This window comes from Mastacembelus armatus, chromosome 17, assembly GCF_900324485.2.
Source record: "Mastacembelus armatus chromosome 17, fMasArm1.2, whole genome shotgun sequence".
Lineage (NCBI taxonomy): Eukaryota > Metazoa > Chordata > Actinopteri > Synbranchiformes > Mastacembelidae > Mastacembelus > Mastacembelus armatus.
Window position 1 is genome coordinate 19,032,990 of NC_046649.1, and position 14,763 is coordinate 19,047,752.

Consider the following 14,763-nt stretch of genomic DNA (forward strand, 5'->3'; position numbering starts at 1 on the left):
AATAAGCCTTTTTCAGTACTTAGCACTATACAAGTGGTGATATTTTATAGCCTGTTACAGTTTGACTTGTTTAGTCTGCCACTGTCAATATTTATGCTCATCAGTTTCATCCAGATGACCAAGTGGACAGGAGAGAAGCACAAGATCCACACCAGAGAATTCATTAGCAGCCTCAAATTGCACAGTGCCATCATCCCTTGATTTCTTAGAGGTAGCCAATGAAATTTAGGCTAGTGGGTAGCCTGAGGCAATGACACCAGCATTATGGCTGGAGAGCAGTAATTGGGCTGCTTGTCAGATAGATCCAGGTTGTGACAAGCCTCTTAGCACAGTGTCGCCCCAGCCCCCATGCAAAGCTAGGCTACCTCTGAGCCACTCCACTGACCTGCAGCAGCTTTCTTAGCTTTTCAGTGGAAGTCAGAGTTATTGTAGGTCAGCAGAGTAAAAAGCATCTGATAGCTTTTTTCCATACATAGGAACAACAAGGGAGGGGTGATATTCTGCACTTCATATACCTTCAGGAAACTTTGGACTGTATTGTTTGTCGATTTAATACAGTATGAAGAAACTATGCAAGACAGCACAGAGGATAAACTGTAAAGCATGTTAAAGGTTTATTGATCAGATACAAAATAGAATTTGTCCTTATTTACACCTATATTCACTGCAAACCTAATTTTTCTCAGGTTTAATAATTTAGGAGGAATATTTCTACGGATTCTACAGAACAACATGACATGGAAATGTAGAAACAGGCAAAGAAACATTTAAATGTACAATAATAAATGATAAAAGGATAGAAGCAATAGTAAACATCTCTGCATTCAGACAGTAGAGTCAAGAGTTAAAGGTTGTTTAATTGAAATATGGTGCATAAAATGAAGGTGTTAATGTAGACAAAAAATACTGCTGTTACTACACATATGTACATATTTATACAAGCAAACATTTTTAATTTCAGTGATTCATATGTAGAATTTGTTTTTTTTGCATTTGTTACTGCTATTCAAAATAATGCGTATGATTTCAGTCATTTCTTAGATTTGGTTGTTTTCTTAAAGAATAACTCTTTCTCTCCTAAAGTAGGTATGTGACTGTGTAGCTCAAGGGTGGCCATGTTCCTCGTGGCCCGCTGCCCTGCTTGTTTTCCAATGATCCCTGCCAAACCCACAGCTGATTACCCGGATCAAGTATGTTGAGTTAATCAGAAGCTGGAAGATACCATCTCAGAAGAGAGTGGGGTGGGGGAAGACAAAGTGAATTGGTATTGACCAAACACACCTGATCCAACAGTAGATAGGGCAGGGATAGTTGGAAAATACAGTTAAAGCTATACCTCAGGGCTGCCCACCTGAGGTACATAGTGCTAACTCTGCCATCATCATAAACATGATTTCAGTTAAATCAACCTTCATGCTTCTCTCTGAGCTAGAAGGAGTAGAAGGCTATAAGGCAGCCACTTGGGGTAGTTATGACAACTAATTGCATAGGAATATTCTGCTGCTAACCAGCAGCTACCAAGTTGCCCCAGATGTACTTTCAATAGTTAGCTGTGATGGCTACCCCAGCTGTCTTGTATTTGTTTTTCTTCTTTACTTAGCACTACTGTAGAGTCACCATACCCAGTTTTCAGGGATATACAGCAGGTGAAACAAACCAAAGTTATCTTTTAATAACATTATGGACGATTAACTCCGACAATAAAAAAAATTAAGTGTTCTACGAGTAACTTTGGCAGGTAACTGGTCCAGCTCGTCTGTACTCTAAAAGCAATTTGGCTGGTGAAATCTTCAGCATTGTGGAATGTTAGTTTTCTCCCCTGCAGCGTCACATTGACAGGTAACTTCTTCATTTTTTCCTTTTCAGTGGAGAAATCTTGATGTCTTTCCGTCCACCAGCTGTCCGTCGATGTAGCCCAGTGTCCTCGTCTTCTCCTGTTTGTTGCTTGGCAAAGTTGACAAACACCTAAACAAAGAAACACTGATTCAGTACACTAATGTAGTAACAGGACCAATGAAAACATTTTTACTGCTTTTTGCACTATAGGATCTTAATGTTTTGCATCTGTTCAGTACTGTTTATCATTTTTTATTTCTATTCTAACTATTGTAATATTTTCTATTTAACTTATGTTTTAAAACAGTTGTATTTAATCAAGTGAAACAATTTTAAACAATTTATGAGGACAAATTCCTATAAGCAGCCATGCATTTAGACTCTGTCACCTATTCTTATTATTCATACCTGGTCCAGTGTTGTCTGAGAAACAGAGTAGTCTTCGATGCAGAGCTTTTCTTTATTGGAAACCACCAGCTGAAATATTCGGGCTAGGGAGGAGGAAGCGATCTCATACTGCAGTGTGTTGTAGTGCTTCTCTCGCTGAACACAGCTGGGGAAACAGCTCTCCATGAAGCTCTCAACTGGCTCCAGCTCCGGGGACAACCCCACTTTAGGTGCCTTGATTTTCATGGTTACAACATAACCATCACCAAATCTGGAGAAGGGAAATGGCAGAAAAAAATAGGCAGAGTGAAAGACAGATTATACATTTATTTAAACCTTCACTGTTTTGGAAAGTCCCATTATGTCTATTGTTTAATTCTACACTAATTCTGGGTTCATTCTAACCAATAATTGAGCTTTATGACAAAAGCTTCCTATCTTGCAGATCCTGTTTTATAAAAAGAGACATTACAGATTCAAAGTTTTTAATCCAATCCTAATTTAAGACAGAAAGTGTATTACACACACACTTAACTATTATGTCATGTGATTTAACCAAGACAGCAACAGCAGTTACTAATTTGCTGCTCTGTCTTAAAGTGCCTGTCATTGTTTTTGTTCCATTTTTTTATATTGTATGAGTTACTAAACAGATCAGCCAGATGAGATGACAAAAGTAGGACCAGTTGCTAGGTAACACACCTAAAACTTGATAAGCTAATATTGTTGAGTATTTAGGATTTCCTAACCTGAGATAAAGTTAAATTCTTCTCTTCTCATCCTCAGATATAGGATTGCTTCTATAATACCAACCAGCCACCCAACTGAATTGAACTGAAAGGACAGCTTAACAGTTATCCTAAAGTTGGGAGAATTTATTTAACATTTTGGAAAGTTAGGAAGCCTGTGTGATACACCTTTCCAAACATTTAAGATGCAAGTTAGGATGTGTCTATAGAACATTGTACAACTTTCTAATAAGTATTTCAAAAGTGGAATACATTTTAAGGCTACCCACACAAAGTCTTTTACATTCCTTATGATTTGTCTTTACCATACTATTAAGAAACCTTATCTTAGGGTTTATATCCTGATATTAAAATAGTATCAACAGTGTCGAAGCCTGGTAAAATAGAGAAAGCTTACTTGTATTTGAGATGCTGGATAGTACCCAAACACTTGAAGGTCCCATTGACCATGATGGCTAGTCGAGTGCAGAGAGCCTCACACTCCTCCATACTGGGGAAATACAACAATAATCCATCTTAATTTTTAGTGTTGCTATTTTATGTGAAAGCAATAAATAATAATTTAACAGATCTCTTTTAAAATGTGCAAACACCAATCTATTTGTGATTTCATCAACAGTTTTTGGAAGAGTAGTAAACTGTACATAGTCAGCTGCTATAGCAGATGTTTGCAGGGAATTAATTTAGTCATTAGATAATGAACCTGTGTGACGTTAGCACCACAGCCCGGCCGTCCTGAATCACACTCATAATGGCATTCCACAGGAACCGTCGAGAGTGAGGGTCCATCCCCGTCGTGGGCTCATCCTAAACACACCCAGACCCAAACAAATGGAAACTTGACTGTGAGTGCATAATTCTATATGAACAGACACCTCAGCCTTATTTTTAATCAACATATGGCAAAGATCTCAGATTTATGCCAATTTGAATTGAACTGTGCTGTTGCCTGCCAATGTATAAAACATTTGAGGCCAGGCTTGACTGAACCCATATGGCTTCCCATCTGGATCCATAGACCATTTCATTAATAAAGCTCTGCATAAAACTCAAAAACCCAAACAATGGGCTCAAAAGCACATTGGCTAACTCACCAGCAGCACTAGTGCTGGGCAACCAATCATTGCGATAGCTGTGGAGAGTTTGCGTTTGTTGCCTCCACTGTAGGTCCCTGCACAGCGGCTGGCATACTCTGTCAAACCCAGCTTCTGGATGCCCCATTCTGCCACCTGTAGGGGTGATAGGATATATGTGTTTGAAGGCTACGTCTACCCAAAGTGATTTAGTCCATACATAGATAGGGAACCCCCGCTGTTAACAGGACACTTCATAACAATGTTAATGCTAAATTGAAAGGACAAAACAAACATTAGCAAACACTGAGCGACAGTAAAAAAAGGGATTACAAAACAGATAAGCCCTCTGTCTAGTGTGTTCTGGTTTCATTTGGGCAGCAGTTCAAAATATAAAGCAGCTGGAGTCCTACTCACTCTGGGGATCTCTGACTCAGGTACCCCTCTGAGACGAGCATAGAGATAAAGATGCTCCCTGCCAGTGAGGAGCTCATCAATGGCATCAAACTGAGGGCAGTAGCCCATGTTCTGGTGCACATCCAATATCTCTGTCAGGATGCTGCAGTACAAGACACAAAGTGCAACACACTGCAGTGAGCTGATAACACATACTGAGCACATAATGTGGCAGGAAAAACAAAATATCAATAAACTAAGTAGGGTTAGACTGATATAATTTTGTAATGTCATTGAGGGCTGATTCATCTGAGCAAATTATATAGGAAAAGAACAAAAAAACAGAAAAAAATTATTTTATTCTTCTTGATGATTGTATTTCTTTATTTTAATGGAGAAATTCATTATCAATTACTGACATTTAAGAGACAAGTGACTTCATTTGGAGTCTAATAAATCTGTAGTCATGAGATATTTAACAGACAAGAGGAAATATTCTGTATATTTCTGTACTGTACTTTTTAGATTATTTTCATCTCCTTATATTGCTTGTTTCAAAATACTGCACACTTCTCAAGCTATAAATCCTTTAAATGTTACAACACATGAACCCCTTATAACTCATGTCCACACTAAAGCCATAATCTAATATAATAAGGTAAGATAAGATCAACTTGATTCATCCCTGAAGGGAAATTCAGGTAATGTGAGTAAAAAAATCAAAACATGTTGCTTTATATTAAGGAGTTTACTTCCCAAACATGTTGGGTGCCACTATAACATGTAGTTGGTTGAAATAGCTGTTAGTATTTCATCAATCAGGGTTTGAGTAAGGTTAATCTATCCCAAATGCTGGTCAAAAGGCTTTTCAAACTAGAATTCTGGATACTTCTAACTAGATGGCATGAATACATTTATAATGAGATAATATTGGCACCAAAATGACCACTTCATTACAAAAAAAAAGAGAACTAATTCTCAATCAAGACCTATCTTCTGTCTTTTTTCCCTATTTAAAGAAACATGAGTTTTAGTCAGATCCAGACAGTTTCATCACAGTGAATTATATTTGAATGACCTTCTAGTTCTTTAAACTTTCTAACTCACTGGGCTGTTTCTGTTAGTTACCCATCCAGAACTATGTAAAGGATAAACCAAAAAGAAAGATTTTTTCCTCTGTAGATACTATCTGATCGAGCCCTGAACAGCATTTGTGTTGCATCGTGCAGGGGCAGTTTCAACAGATGTGTATGTACAGCACCTGTAACCAGCCACAGTAGCCTCCCCGGAGCTGACATCAGTGTCACCAGTCAGCATTTTGAAGGTTGTCGTCTTTCCAGCTCCATTAACTCCCAAGAGACCAAAGCACTAACAGAACAAAAGACAATCACTCTCTCACTATCAGGGCAGATTAAGCTAAAGCACTGAAAATGCAGCACTGAGGTGAACTAATGTTCTTATGAATGTCTAATATTGTATTTGGGTTCAGAAAATCCCATGTATTTGCACATATTAATAAAAAATATGAGAGCATTAGAGTAGGAACATAAACACACAGATAAAATGAGATGCCTGGCGAGTAAATGACAACTACTGCATATTATTTGCATCTCTGGCTGAAAGCTTAATCAGTGTGCTCAGAAAAGTGTATCAAAAATAAAGTAATAAAAAAAGATAGTAGCAGCACTATGACACTATTACCTCTCCTGCAGGGACTCCCACACAAATCCGGTCCACAGCTGCCCTCTTCCTGCCCACATATGTCTGTGCAGAGGGAGGAGAAAAAATAAAAAATAATTTTGTCTAGTACTTTTTTTTTTTTAAAACTGAAATTAAAATAAAAAATATGCCTGATGTTTTTTTGTCTGCATATATTGTCTTTATAGCCTGTAATTTTGTTTTGTGCTACATTCTAATAAAGCCCATTGTACATTTTCTCTCTCTTCTGTTAACAACTGTATCTTTAAATAACATATATGGCTAACATTAAATCCTATGATACATGGAAATACAGCTAATCTAGTTTCGAATAAAAGCCTGTTAAACAGTTCTTACCTTAGTGAGGTCTCTGATGTGCAGGATTTCTGTCTTGCTCCCTCCGTCATAAATCCTCTGCCTTTCAGCTGCCACATCATCATCTTCATCTTGTATTGGAGTCTGTTTATAATCTGACAACCTGAAGCATGCAAAAATAATCTGTCAACACACATCTAGTACAACAGAGCTACACTTTATCTATTAATAACTTGGCAAGAGTTCTGACCCCCAGTGAATTTTCTGGTTAAGTTTCCTTGGAACGTTCAAGAACACCAGTGTAATAAGAGGTTGAGAAGCTGTGTCTATAATATCTGTGTTGATCTGTGTTAAGCAGGTCCCATACCAGTGGTCCAAGAAGAACCGGTACTGGATCAGAAGATTGAGAATAAAGTAGACAAAGCCTTCCACTGCCATGAAAGCAATATTTTTTCCCACAAAGTCCCACTGGAAAGGGTCTGCTCTGTATTCTTCACCTGCAAATAGGTGTGTAAAAAAGAAATTCAGATGCTTTTGTTTTATATGCTCAGGAGAGTGAGAACTCATTTCACTGCAAAGTCATTTGTCAGTCAAAAATCTGACATGGCTATGTGGCAAGTCACAGCAATCTACAATGTGAAATTGGAGCATAAACTAAAAGAACTTGGATTACTAAAGGTACAATTTCATAGCATTTAGTTTAGATTTTATATTAAATAATACATGTAAAAATGATCATTCCCCCCAGGTGATAGTTTATTGTCCTATAGAAGAATAATTGATTAAATAAATGAATAATGAGCATCTTGGAATTTTATCACCTAAAATTACACATAAATGTGTAGCACTTACCAAATCTGGCATAAACATCAGTAACAGCTTGGTTCATGGCCATGTCTATCAGTCCTCGCCCCAGGCAGAAGTGAGGAAAGACCAGCAGGCCTTTCTTCAGCCACTCGTTGAACATGAGTAAAGACTGGTAACAACAAAAAAAAACAAAAAACACATGCATATACATTCAGGTCACATTTCCCTGAAGTGCAAACTGGTACAAAATGCACATACATGTGCAGAATGAAGACATATCAGAATAAATGTGATTAGCCAGAGAAATGACCCAACAACATTTATGGTGTCCACATGTAATCATGACCAAGAACTCCAGTGGAACAACTGCTCTTAAAACTATTATGCCCAAGGTTAGCATTAATCCTTATCCCCTAGAACTGTGTTTATTTGTTTGTTTGTTACCTATATAAGTTGCTGAAACACCTGTCACTATGACAACATCTGTGCCCTTTTCCCCCATGTGTTTCTTTTCTTTTAATAGACTTGGCTACACACACTCCATGTTTTAACAAATGAAGTACAGCTACTGGCTGTACGTAAAAGTCTTTATTATGTTGATATGGAGCCACTCCTCAAGAGTCAAACAGATACCTGACTCATCTGCTCATCAGCCCTCTGCTCTCCCCAGCTACACCACATCATCAATGCTATGATACCTGCTATGAAGTTGGTATTAGTTTTCACAGAGGGCTTTTTTATGCATGTCTCAGTAGGAAAAATACACGTTCACGTGATAAAATAAGTGATTTAGCTGCATCAGTTTCAAGATCCTGGTATTGTTCATATGAGCTCACTGTCACATTATCATGGCTGACTTTAATATGACACAGCCATTGTTATTGTTAGTAAGTAAGACCTGTGCTTTCCCTACTATGACAAGTCTAAATGTCTATTTAATTACGATTCATTAAAAGATCCAAACCATTTGCAGATGCATTCCTGTAGACCTGATTGGCTCCATTGTTAATATAAGATATTGATTTTAAAGCTGCACTAACTGCTATTTTTGTATTGACAATAGAAGAATATCACTCTGTTACATGAAAGGGATTGCCTAGAGCAGTTAACCCACAAAAAATTCTCACCCAGCTCCCTAAAGCACCCTGGGGAATTTTAATGTTTTTCCACTTATTGTTTTGATTATATTGCCTACAGCTTCACTATTTGGTTCACTCTCAACCACTCTCATGACCCTGTTTCCAACAGCAGTGGGCTGTTTTGATCAAAAAAAGGTTTTGATCAACCAACTGTGCGCTACCTGGTGGACACGGTGGAGCATTTAGAAACTAAAGAGCCAGATATTTCCCACAGGAGTTGGTGGAGCAGAAAACAGCTAAAAGTAGAGTGAATATTGAATTTACATTTGTCTCATGGTCAGAAATACAATTCAAAACAAATGAATGTTTGCTAACACATTCACCAAAACAACTTTTATAAGGTGACTCAATACTGCCTTAGTTTGTGCATTTTTTTAAGTTTACTCAGTTTACTCAATGGTACATTTTACACACCTTTACAATACTTCTGTACTGCATAAGGTATCTCACACAGACAGGTGACTTTTCTTCTTGCAGTATTCTTTCAAATATAAATGTCCTTACCCTATTATTTTCAAAAAGCTCCAGGATGAAGGTAATGGCACTGCTGTTGATGCCTATGAACAGGTTGATGCAGGACAGAGAGACGTATGCAGTGCTTGGGATGTTGAATACGTAGGACATGGGATACATCATGGGTGTCACTGACCATCTAAAGGCACAGGAGCCAGACAAAAGTCATTTGGGAGAAAAAAATAATACAAGAATAACAAATCAATATGACAACAAATCCATATGGAGAGAAGAAAATGTATAAACAATTTTTTTTCCAATTTTTTTTCTTTAAGGATGAGACATCCTGATAAGGCCTTTTGGGTGCTTTTAAGCTATAACTGTATCTGACCTGCATAATCTGCATTTCCTTTTCAAATCCTCTTTGTGTTTTTCAGGTACAAAACAAAAAGAAACTTAATCAAATTAAGCAAAGCTTTACCCATATAATAGAAGCAGTGCTATTAGTGCTGGCAGGTTGGATGGTGATGTGTAACACTTTTTGTCAAAAGCCATAAAAATGCCAACCACCATTGCAGTACTGAGAGAGTAGTTCATCTAGAAGAGGAAAAACAACAATCATATGAGAAAATGAATACGAAAATAGAATATTACACAAAAATAATCTGATCTAAAATGCTAATTTAAAGACAGTCCACAAAAACAGTCTGCCTTAACTTTATATCTGTTAATATGTGAATAAACACTTAAAGCTTGCAATGGCTGTAAACCTCAAATTTATAATATTAAATGTACATTTCATATTGACTCAACCATTCTAATAACATACCATGTCCCAGAAGAAGCTGGCCACCCAGTAAACTAAGGGGCTGACCCCACTGACAAACTGCAGGTGCTTGGCCTTGGTCACACGCTCCTGGATGAGGTAGAGGACGAAGCTGGCTGGGATGAAGGACATGGCAAAAATAACACAGATCGCCACCACAGCATCCACTGAAGTGGTTAGTCTGAAGGAAGAAGAAAATAAGGTCAGTACTTTGATTGTGATCTGGAAATTTGATATGAGAATATCAAAAATACCTCAGTATTTTTAGCAAATTTGATAAACAAGATTAAAATTACTGCCTGAAAAGATACACCTACTGTCAAATAAATAAAAGTAACTGTCAAATTCACAATGTACTTGGAACTTGCAAAATGTTGTATGCAGCAGCTAACCCACATCCAGAATAAGATAAACACCAAATAACACTTTTTCCTCCACTTGAGGATTTTTTTTTTTTTTTAAGTGAAGTCATAGCTAAAATTTACTTTTACACATAAGGTCATGTGAACTAATTCCCAATGATCCAGACATAATTGTTGTATACTGCATATGTACTGTGTTGATATTTTGTTTTCTTTCTTCTGTTTTGTTTTGCCGTAGCTTTTCTGTCCCTCATCATTCGAATGTAATTGTATGTCATGTTTCGGTTTTTCTTTGTAAGTCTTTGTAAAAGCTTTACCATCCTATTTGTCCTGCACAAGCTTTTGTTTAATTCATGTAATGTATATCTGAGTATATCTGGGTGGAAATCTGTATGCAGATCTTTGTGTACACATCTTTTATAATGGTTGAGCTGTTTTAATATACACTATCAAAAAGCACTCACACTGTGACTTCAGACAGCTGCTCTTTAGTGAGGTTCAGGGGATGGTTGATGGCAGTGATGCCAAACTCGACAGGTTTGGCAGTTGAGGGGAGGAGGGCCCGCAGAATGGCGTTATTGGCTACATTCATGAAGGCCACCATGGCGTGCCAGCCTTTGTTATTATACCATACCTACAACGGAGAGCAGAGAGAGTTGAACTTTCAAGCTGACCTTCCTTATATAAAACTTTGATTACTTTAAGTAGAAGGCAAAGCTATTAAAGCCAGCACTTACAGCCATCAGACAGAGTCCCTGTGGTATGACAGACTTTATAAATTGAAATGTTTGTAATATGAAAAGCAAAGTGCCTGAGGTAGACAGAGAGTGTTTGCACATAATTTCTGCTGTTTGCTGGTTTGCCATTTGTGGAAACAAATCACTCTTCTATCCAACCCACACCTACCTTTATATTAAATTCACTTTCCATGTATCGTAAGAAAGGTCCAAGCTCCCTCAGTGCAAGTCCAGCATTGTGACCCTATGAAAAGCAAAGCTAATTACAAATAGGCCTAATGGACATTTCACTAATGTCTTTAAAGAAAAACACTAGAATAATTACCCCTGTGATGTTGAGCATTTGTCCCAGCTGATGCAAAACATTCTGGATGTCTTTAGGGTTCACATCCAGGATTGGTAGATGCCCTCCTATAGACAGACCTCCATATCTGATGACAGAACATTTACACTCATCACTCCACATCAAGTCGTCTTTAAAGGGCACAAGAGGGAGACAAGACTTATGGGTATGGAAAGAGAGGCATGTGACTACCTTTGTTCGTTCACCCAGTATTTGCTCTTCAAACTGTGAAATGAATTTAAGAAACAGATTAAGCAGAGAGGTAATTATTTAAATGTATGCAACGTGTTTTAAAGCCCTTTGAGGGTTTTGACACATATGCAATTTTTTATTATTCCCCTGTTACATCACTGACTGAACACCTGCCTGGTTCTGATGAGATTAGGGTAGGATTTGACCAGGTAGTCAGAGATGTTCCTTTCAGTCAGATCCAGCATCGTGTCTCCTGTGAGCTCGATCCGTTGGCGAGGGGGCAGCCCACCTGCACCGACGGGACAGACGGGCATCATGGTCAACTTCTTACTGCTGCTACACTGGCAGGAAGGAGACGGGTTTCTCTTGTTCCACTCAGGACTCTGTAAGATGTTGCTGACCACAGGGGAAACGTCAGGATACTCCCACTCTGTTGTACTGTTTCTACACGGCATTCTGTAGTGAAATGAAAGAAAATATCCACATGCAAAAAAGGGAAAACAGCTTTTTAGATGCAATACATATATATATATATACATGTATATGTATGTGGATATATATGCACAGTACAGCCAGTAGCTTTATTTTTGTAGCCTACAAGCCTTTCACAATAAGTGAGGCCCAGCCCCATGTGTATTTGAATATTGTCACTTTTGTTATTCCTGAAAAAAAATCTACTATAAGTAAAAAGATTCTGATGTTTAGTGATGAGATTAAAAACGTGAGGAATGACAAAGGGGAAGAACTTTTCTCACAACAAATTAAAATGTTTAAATTTTCCTATCCTAGCCTTTCTCTAGTCTTGCCACTCACCCTAGTGGTTCTCCTTCTATGCAGCGTGTCCCCAGGCCTGGTGGGTGTAACAGTCGCTCTGTGAAGCGTTTCATTTTGGGGTCAAATGGTTGCTCGTTACTAAAAAGGGATGAGAAATGGTAAGACTGGAAAAACATAAGGTACTTCAGTATTTATGTGATACATTATCTATCAAAAGCTTGTACTGTAGATACACATTAACGGGAAGTGGCAATATGTTGTTTCACAGTGTTTGTCAGGGAGTCTGACCTGAAGAAGGTGAACTGTTGTCCGTACATCCAGGGGGTCAGAGTCAGACTTGGATACTCTCCAAATGGAGGGACAATCATGGTGAAGATCAGAGCTATCAAGACAAAACTGGCAGGGAGGACAATCTGAAATCACAAGAGTATAAATCAGTCACATTCCAAACTAAAAATTAAGGTTACAAATGTAAATCTATGGTTGCGCATCACTATACATGTCGTACCATAGTGACATAGTAACATTTGGTCAGTGGTTCCACATTAACTTTGACAAAACATCTCTGGCTCTGAAATGTTATTAATGTTATTTATTTGGTAAATGTATTCACTCATCTGCTACTCCCACATTCCTGTACCTGTGCCAGGAAGTCTTTCTGGCTTCTTGTGGCGTGGTGGAACCTCTTTACCACCAGTGCATGGAACTGTTTCAGGATCAGCACTGCACCTTTGACCTGCCTGGATGCCTTTCCTGCACTGTTATCTGATGCACCATGGGTAGTGCCATTCATGCCATTATGTTCTGTGGTCAACAAGAAAAAAAAAAAAAAACATACAGTGAGCACTATGTTCAAAATATCTATCGAGGCATTTGCTAGAGAAGCAGCGGTAGCAAAAGAAGCAAGCTAAAGTCATCTGGGGCTGCAGACTTTTTTCTATGCAAGTCACCAGCATTAAAGTGAGCAAATATATGAACTTCAAGCAATGTTGTGCTAGAAAGAAGCATGCAAGCAGAGAAGTCTGGATCACTCGAACTGCTTGGAGCAGCAGATGAGTGAAGCTTTAATACAGTTATTTCAATAAATTCCCAGTGGTCACAGAAAATGTTAACACTGATCAGAATACTGTATGTTTCTGTTAAATCATGATATCCCAGTAGTTCTTATGTGATAAAGTCCACATAAAAAGAAAGTAGTGTTAAATTTAACAATTTTTCTCCTGATTGCAGTCCAACAGTTTGAATAAAAAAAGAAATTTATTGCTAAGAGTTTTTCAGTGCTCTGAAGTGTCTGACCTTCATCTCCCTCTACACCAACTTTGCTGTTGTTTTTTCTCCGCTGTAACATCCACTGCTCTAGAGGTGGGAGTTCAATAAAAAAGTGAGACACAAAACACACACAAACTAGAGGGTTAAAACTAACAGACGATGCACTACACCACATGGAAAACAATATAAGTGCTGTGGCTACTGTTAAATCCACAGTGGTGTTAGTCAGTTAGGGGGACACACAACAATTACAGCATAACAAAGACTGGTGCAAGGCAAATGGATTAGCACCATGTTAGAGACAGAGGGCAACGGGCCTGAAATTCAATTCCAGGAAAAGGCCATGTAGAATATCAGTGGTGGTATTTACCAGGAGTGGTGGCATTATTCGCTGCTTCTCCATCTGCAGTGACCTTTATGAATATCTGGAAACCAAAATAGAATTTCCTCAAACTTTGTAAACTTCTTACACATTAAAGAAAATTTTGTCTTTGAGTTCTGAAGTAACATGATGAAGTTATTCATTTTCCTTTATTAAACTTAAAAACACAATTAAAAAAACAAAACCAGAAAAGTATTCTGATGTGAAAATGCTGCACACACAGTGCTTTGCTGCTAATATCCATATTTCCAACTTAGTCTTGAGTCAAAAATGTCTTGTTTGCCTTAAACAAGTGAAACAAGTTTCTTATTCAATTCAATGGTAATGTGTGTCCAAACCTTTGACTGGTGGTGTATTTTCAATATAAATCAACTTATAAAGTCAATAAATCAACTTCTGTACTGTTGCCATGTACTGGCAGATTCTTTGATCTGTTCTTTAAGAAAGACAAAACATTTTGGAGTTCATGTGGTGCTTTGTAGCAAAATGAAATATTCAAGATCCATTGAAGAACTGTCCCAAAAAAAATTTATCATTCTATTGTCCATTTTAAGAGATTCATGTGAAGTAAGGGCACTACAGCGATGTGAATATGTTAAAATACTAAGAGTTCTGCATTCAAATTCTGCTTGAGCAGAAATACATTCTAATGTAAAGTATTTGCTCTGCAGTAAAATTGATTAATGTCCACTGTGATATATTATTGTATATAAAATCAAATAAAATCATATAGCATAGCAAAGTTTTCATATAAAATGTAAAATTGAAAAGTATCTGTACTCTGAAGTTCATCAGATGGAGAGATTTGCTTACCTCCTCTAGTGATGTATCTGAAATGCCAAAGCTGCTGAGCCCCATGTCAACAAGCGTCTCCTCCAGCTCCCTGAACAGACTGGCATATGCCCGATGCTTGAACCCCTTACTGGGCAGCAGATATGTCAGCTCCTGTCCAATCATTTCAATCAGTTTGGCTTCTGGCACATGGTGGTGGATGAGGCTGGTGATGCTGTCTATATCCCCTGGGA

General features: G+C 37.9%; 1 protein-coding gene across 1 annotated transcript in view; it reads right to left on the bottom strand.

Moving 5' to 3' along the window:
* Nucleotides 1–650: 650 nt before the first annotated feature.
* abca4b (ATP-binding cassette, sub-family A (ABC1), member 4b) overlaps nucleotides 651–14,763 on the bottom strand; it is a 33,226-nt gene continuing 19,113 nt past the window's right edge. The window contains exons 25-49 of the mRNA XM_026313939.1: nucleotides 14,552–14,757; nucleotides 13,727–13,781; nucleotides 13,384–13,443; nucleotides 12,728–12,891; nucleotides 12,376–12,500; nucleotides 12,127–12,225; nucleotides 11,488–11,769; nucleotides 11,314–11,346; nucleotides 11,104–11,209; nucleotides 10,948–11,022; nucleotides 10,506–10,675; nucleotides 9,683–9,860; nucleotides 9,335–9,450; nucleotides 8,905–9,052; nucleotides 7,307–7,430; nucleotides 6,822–6,951; nucleotides 6,497–6,617; nucleotides 6,143–6,205; nucleotides 5,703–5,809; nucleotides 4,463–4,604; nucleotides 4,067–4,201; nucleotides 3,676–3,779; nucleotides 3,370–3,462; nucleotides 2,245–2,494; nucleotides 651–1,965 (exon numbers count right to left, since the gene is read on the bottom strand). Of these exons, the coding sequence (XP_026169724.1) occupies nucleotides 1,849–1,965; nucleotides 2,245–2,494; nucleotides 3,370–3,462; nucleotides 3,676–3,779; nucleotides 4,067–4,201; nucleotides 4,463–4,604; nucleotides 5,703–5,809; nucleotides 6,143–6,205; nucleotides 6,497–6,617; nucleotides 6,822–6,951; nucleotides 7,307–7,430; nucleotides 8,905–9,052; nucleotides 9,335–9,450; nucleotides 9,683–9,860; nucleotides 10,506–10,675; nucleotides 10,948–11,022; nucleotides 11,104–11,209; nucleotides 11,314–11,346; nucleotides 11,488–11,769; nucleotides 12,127–12,225; nucleotides 12,376–12,500; nucleotides 12,728–12,891; nucleotides 13,384–13,443; nucleotides 13,727–13,781; nucleotides 14,552–14,757 (3,203 nt within the window). The 3' untranslated portion in view covers nucleotides 651–1,848. The remainder of the gene's footprint in view (nucleotides 1,966–2,244; nucleotides 2,495–3,369; nucleotides 3,463–3,675; nucleotides 3,780–4,066; nucleotides 4,202–4,462; nucleotides 4,605–5,702; nucleotides 5,810–6,142; nucleotides 6,206–6,496; nucleotides 6,618–6,821; nucleotides 6,952–7,306; nucleotides 7,431–8,904; nucleotides 9,053–9,334; nucleotides 9,451–9,682; nucleotides 9,861–10,505; nucleotides 10,676–10,947; nucleotides 11,023–11,103; nucleotides 11,210–11,313; nucleotides 11,347–11,487; nucleotides 11,770–12,126; nucleotides 12,226–12,375; nucleotides 12,501–12,727; nucleotides 12,892–13,383; nucleotides 13,444–13,726; nucleotides 13,782–14,551; nucleotides 14,758–14,763) is intronic.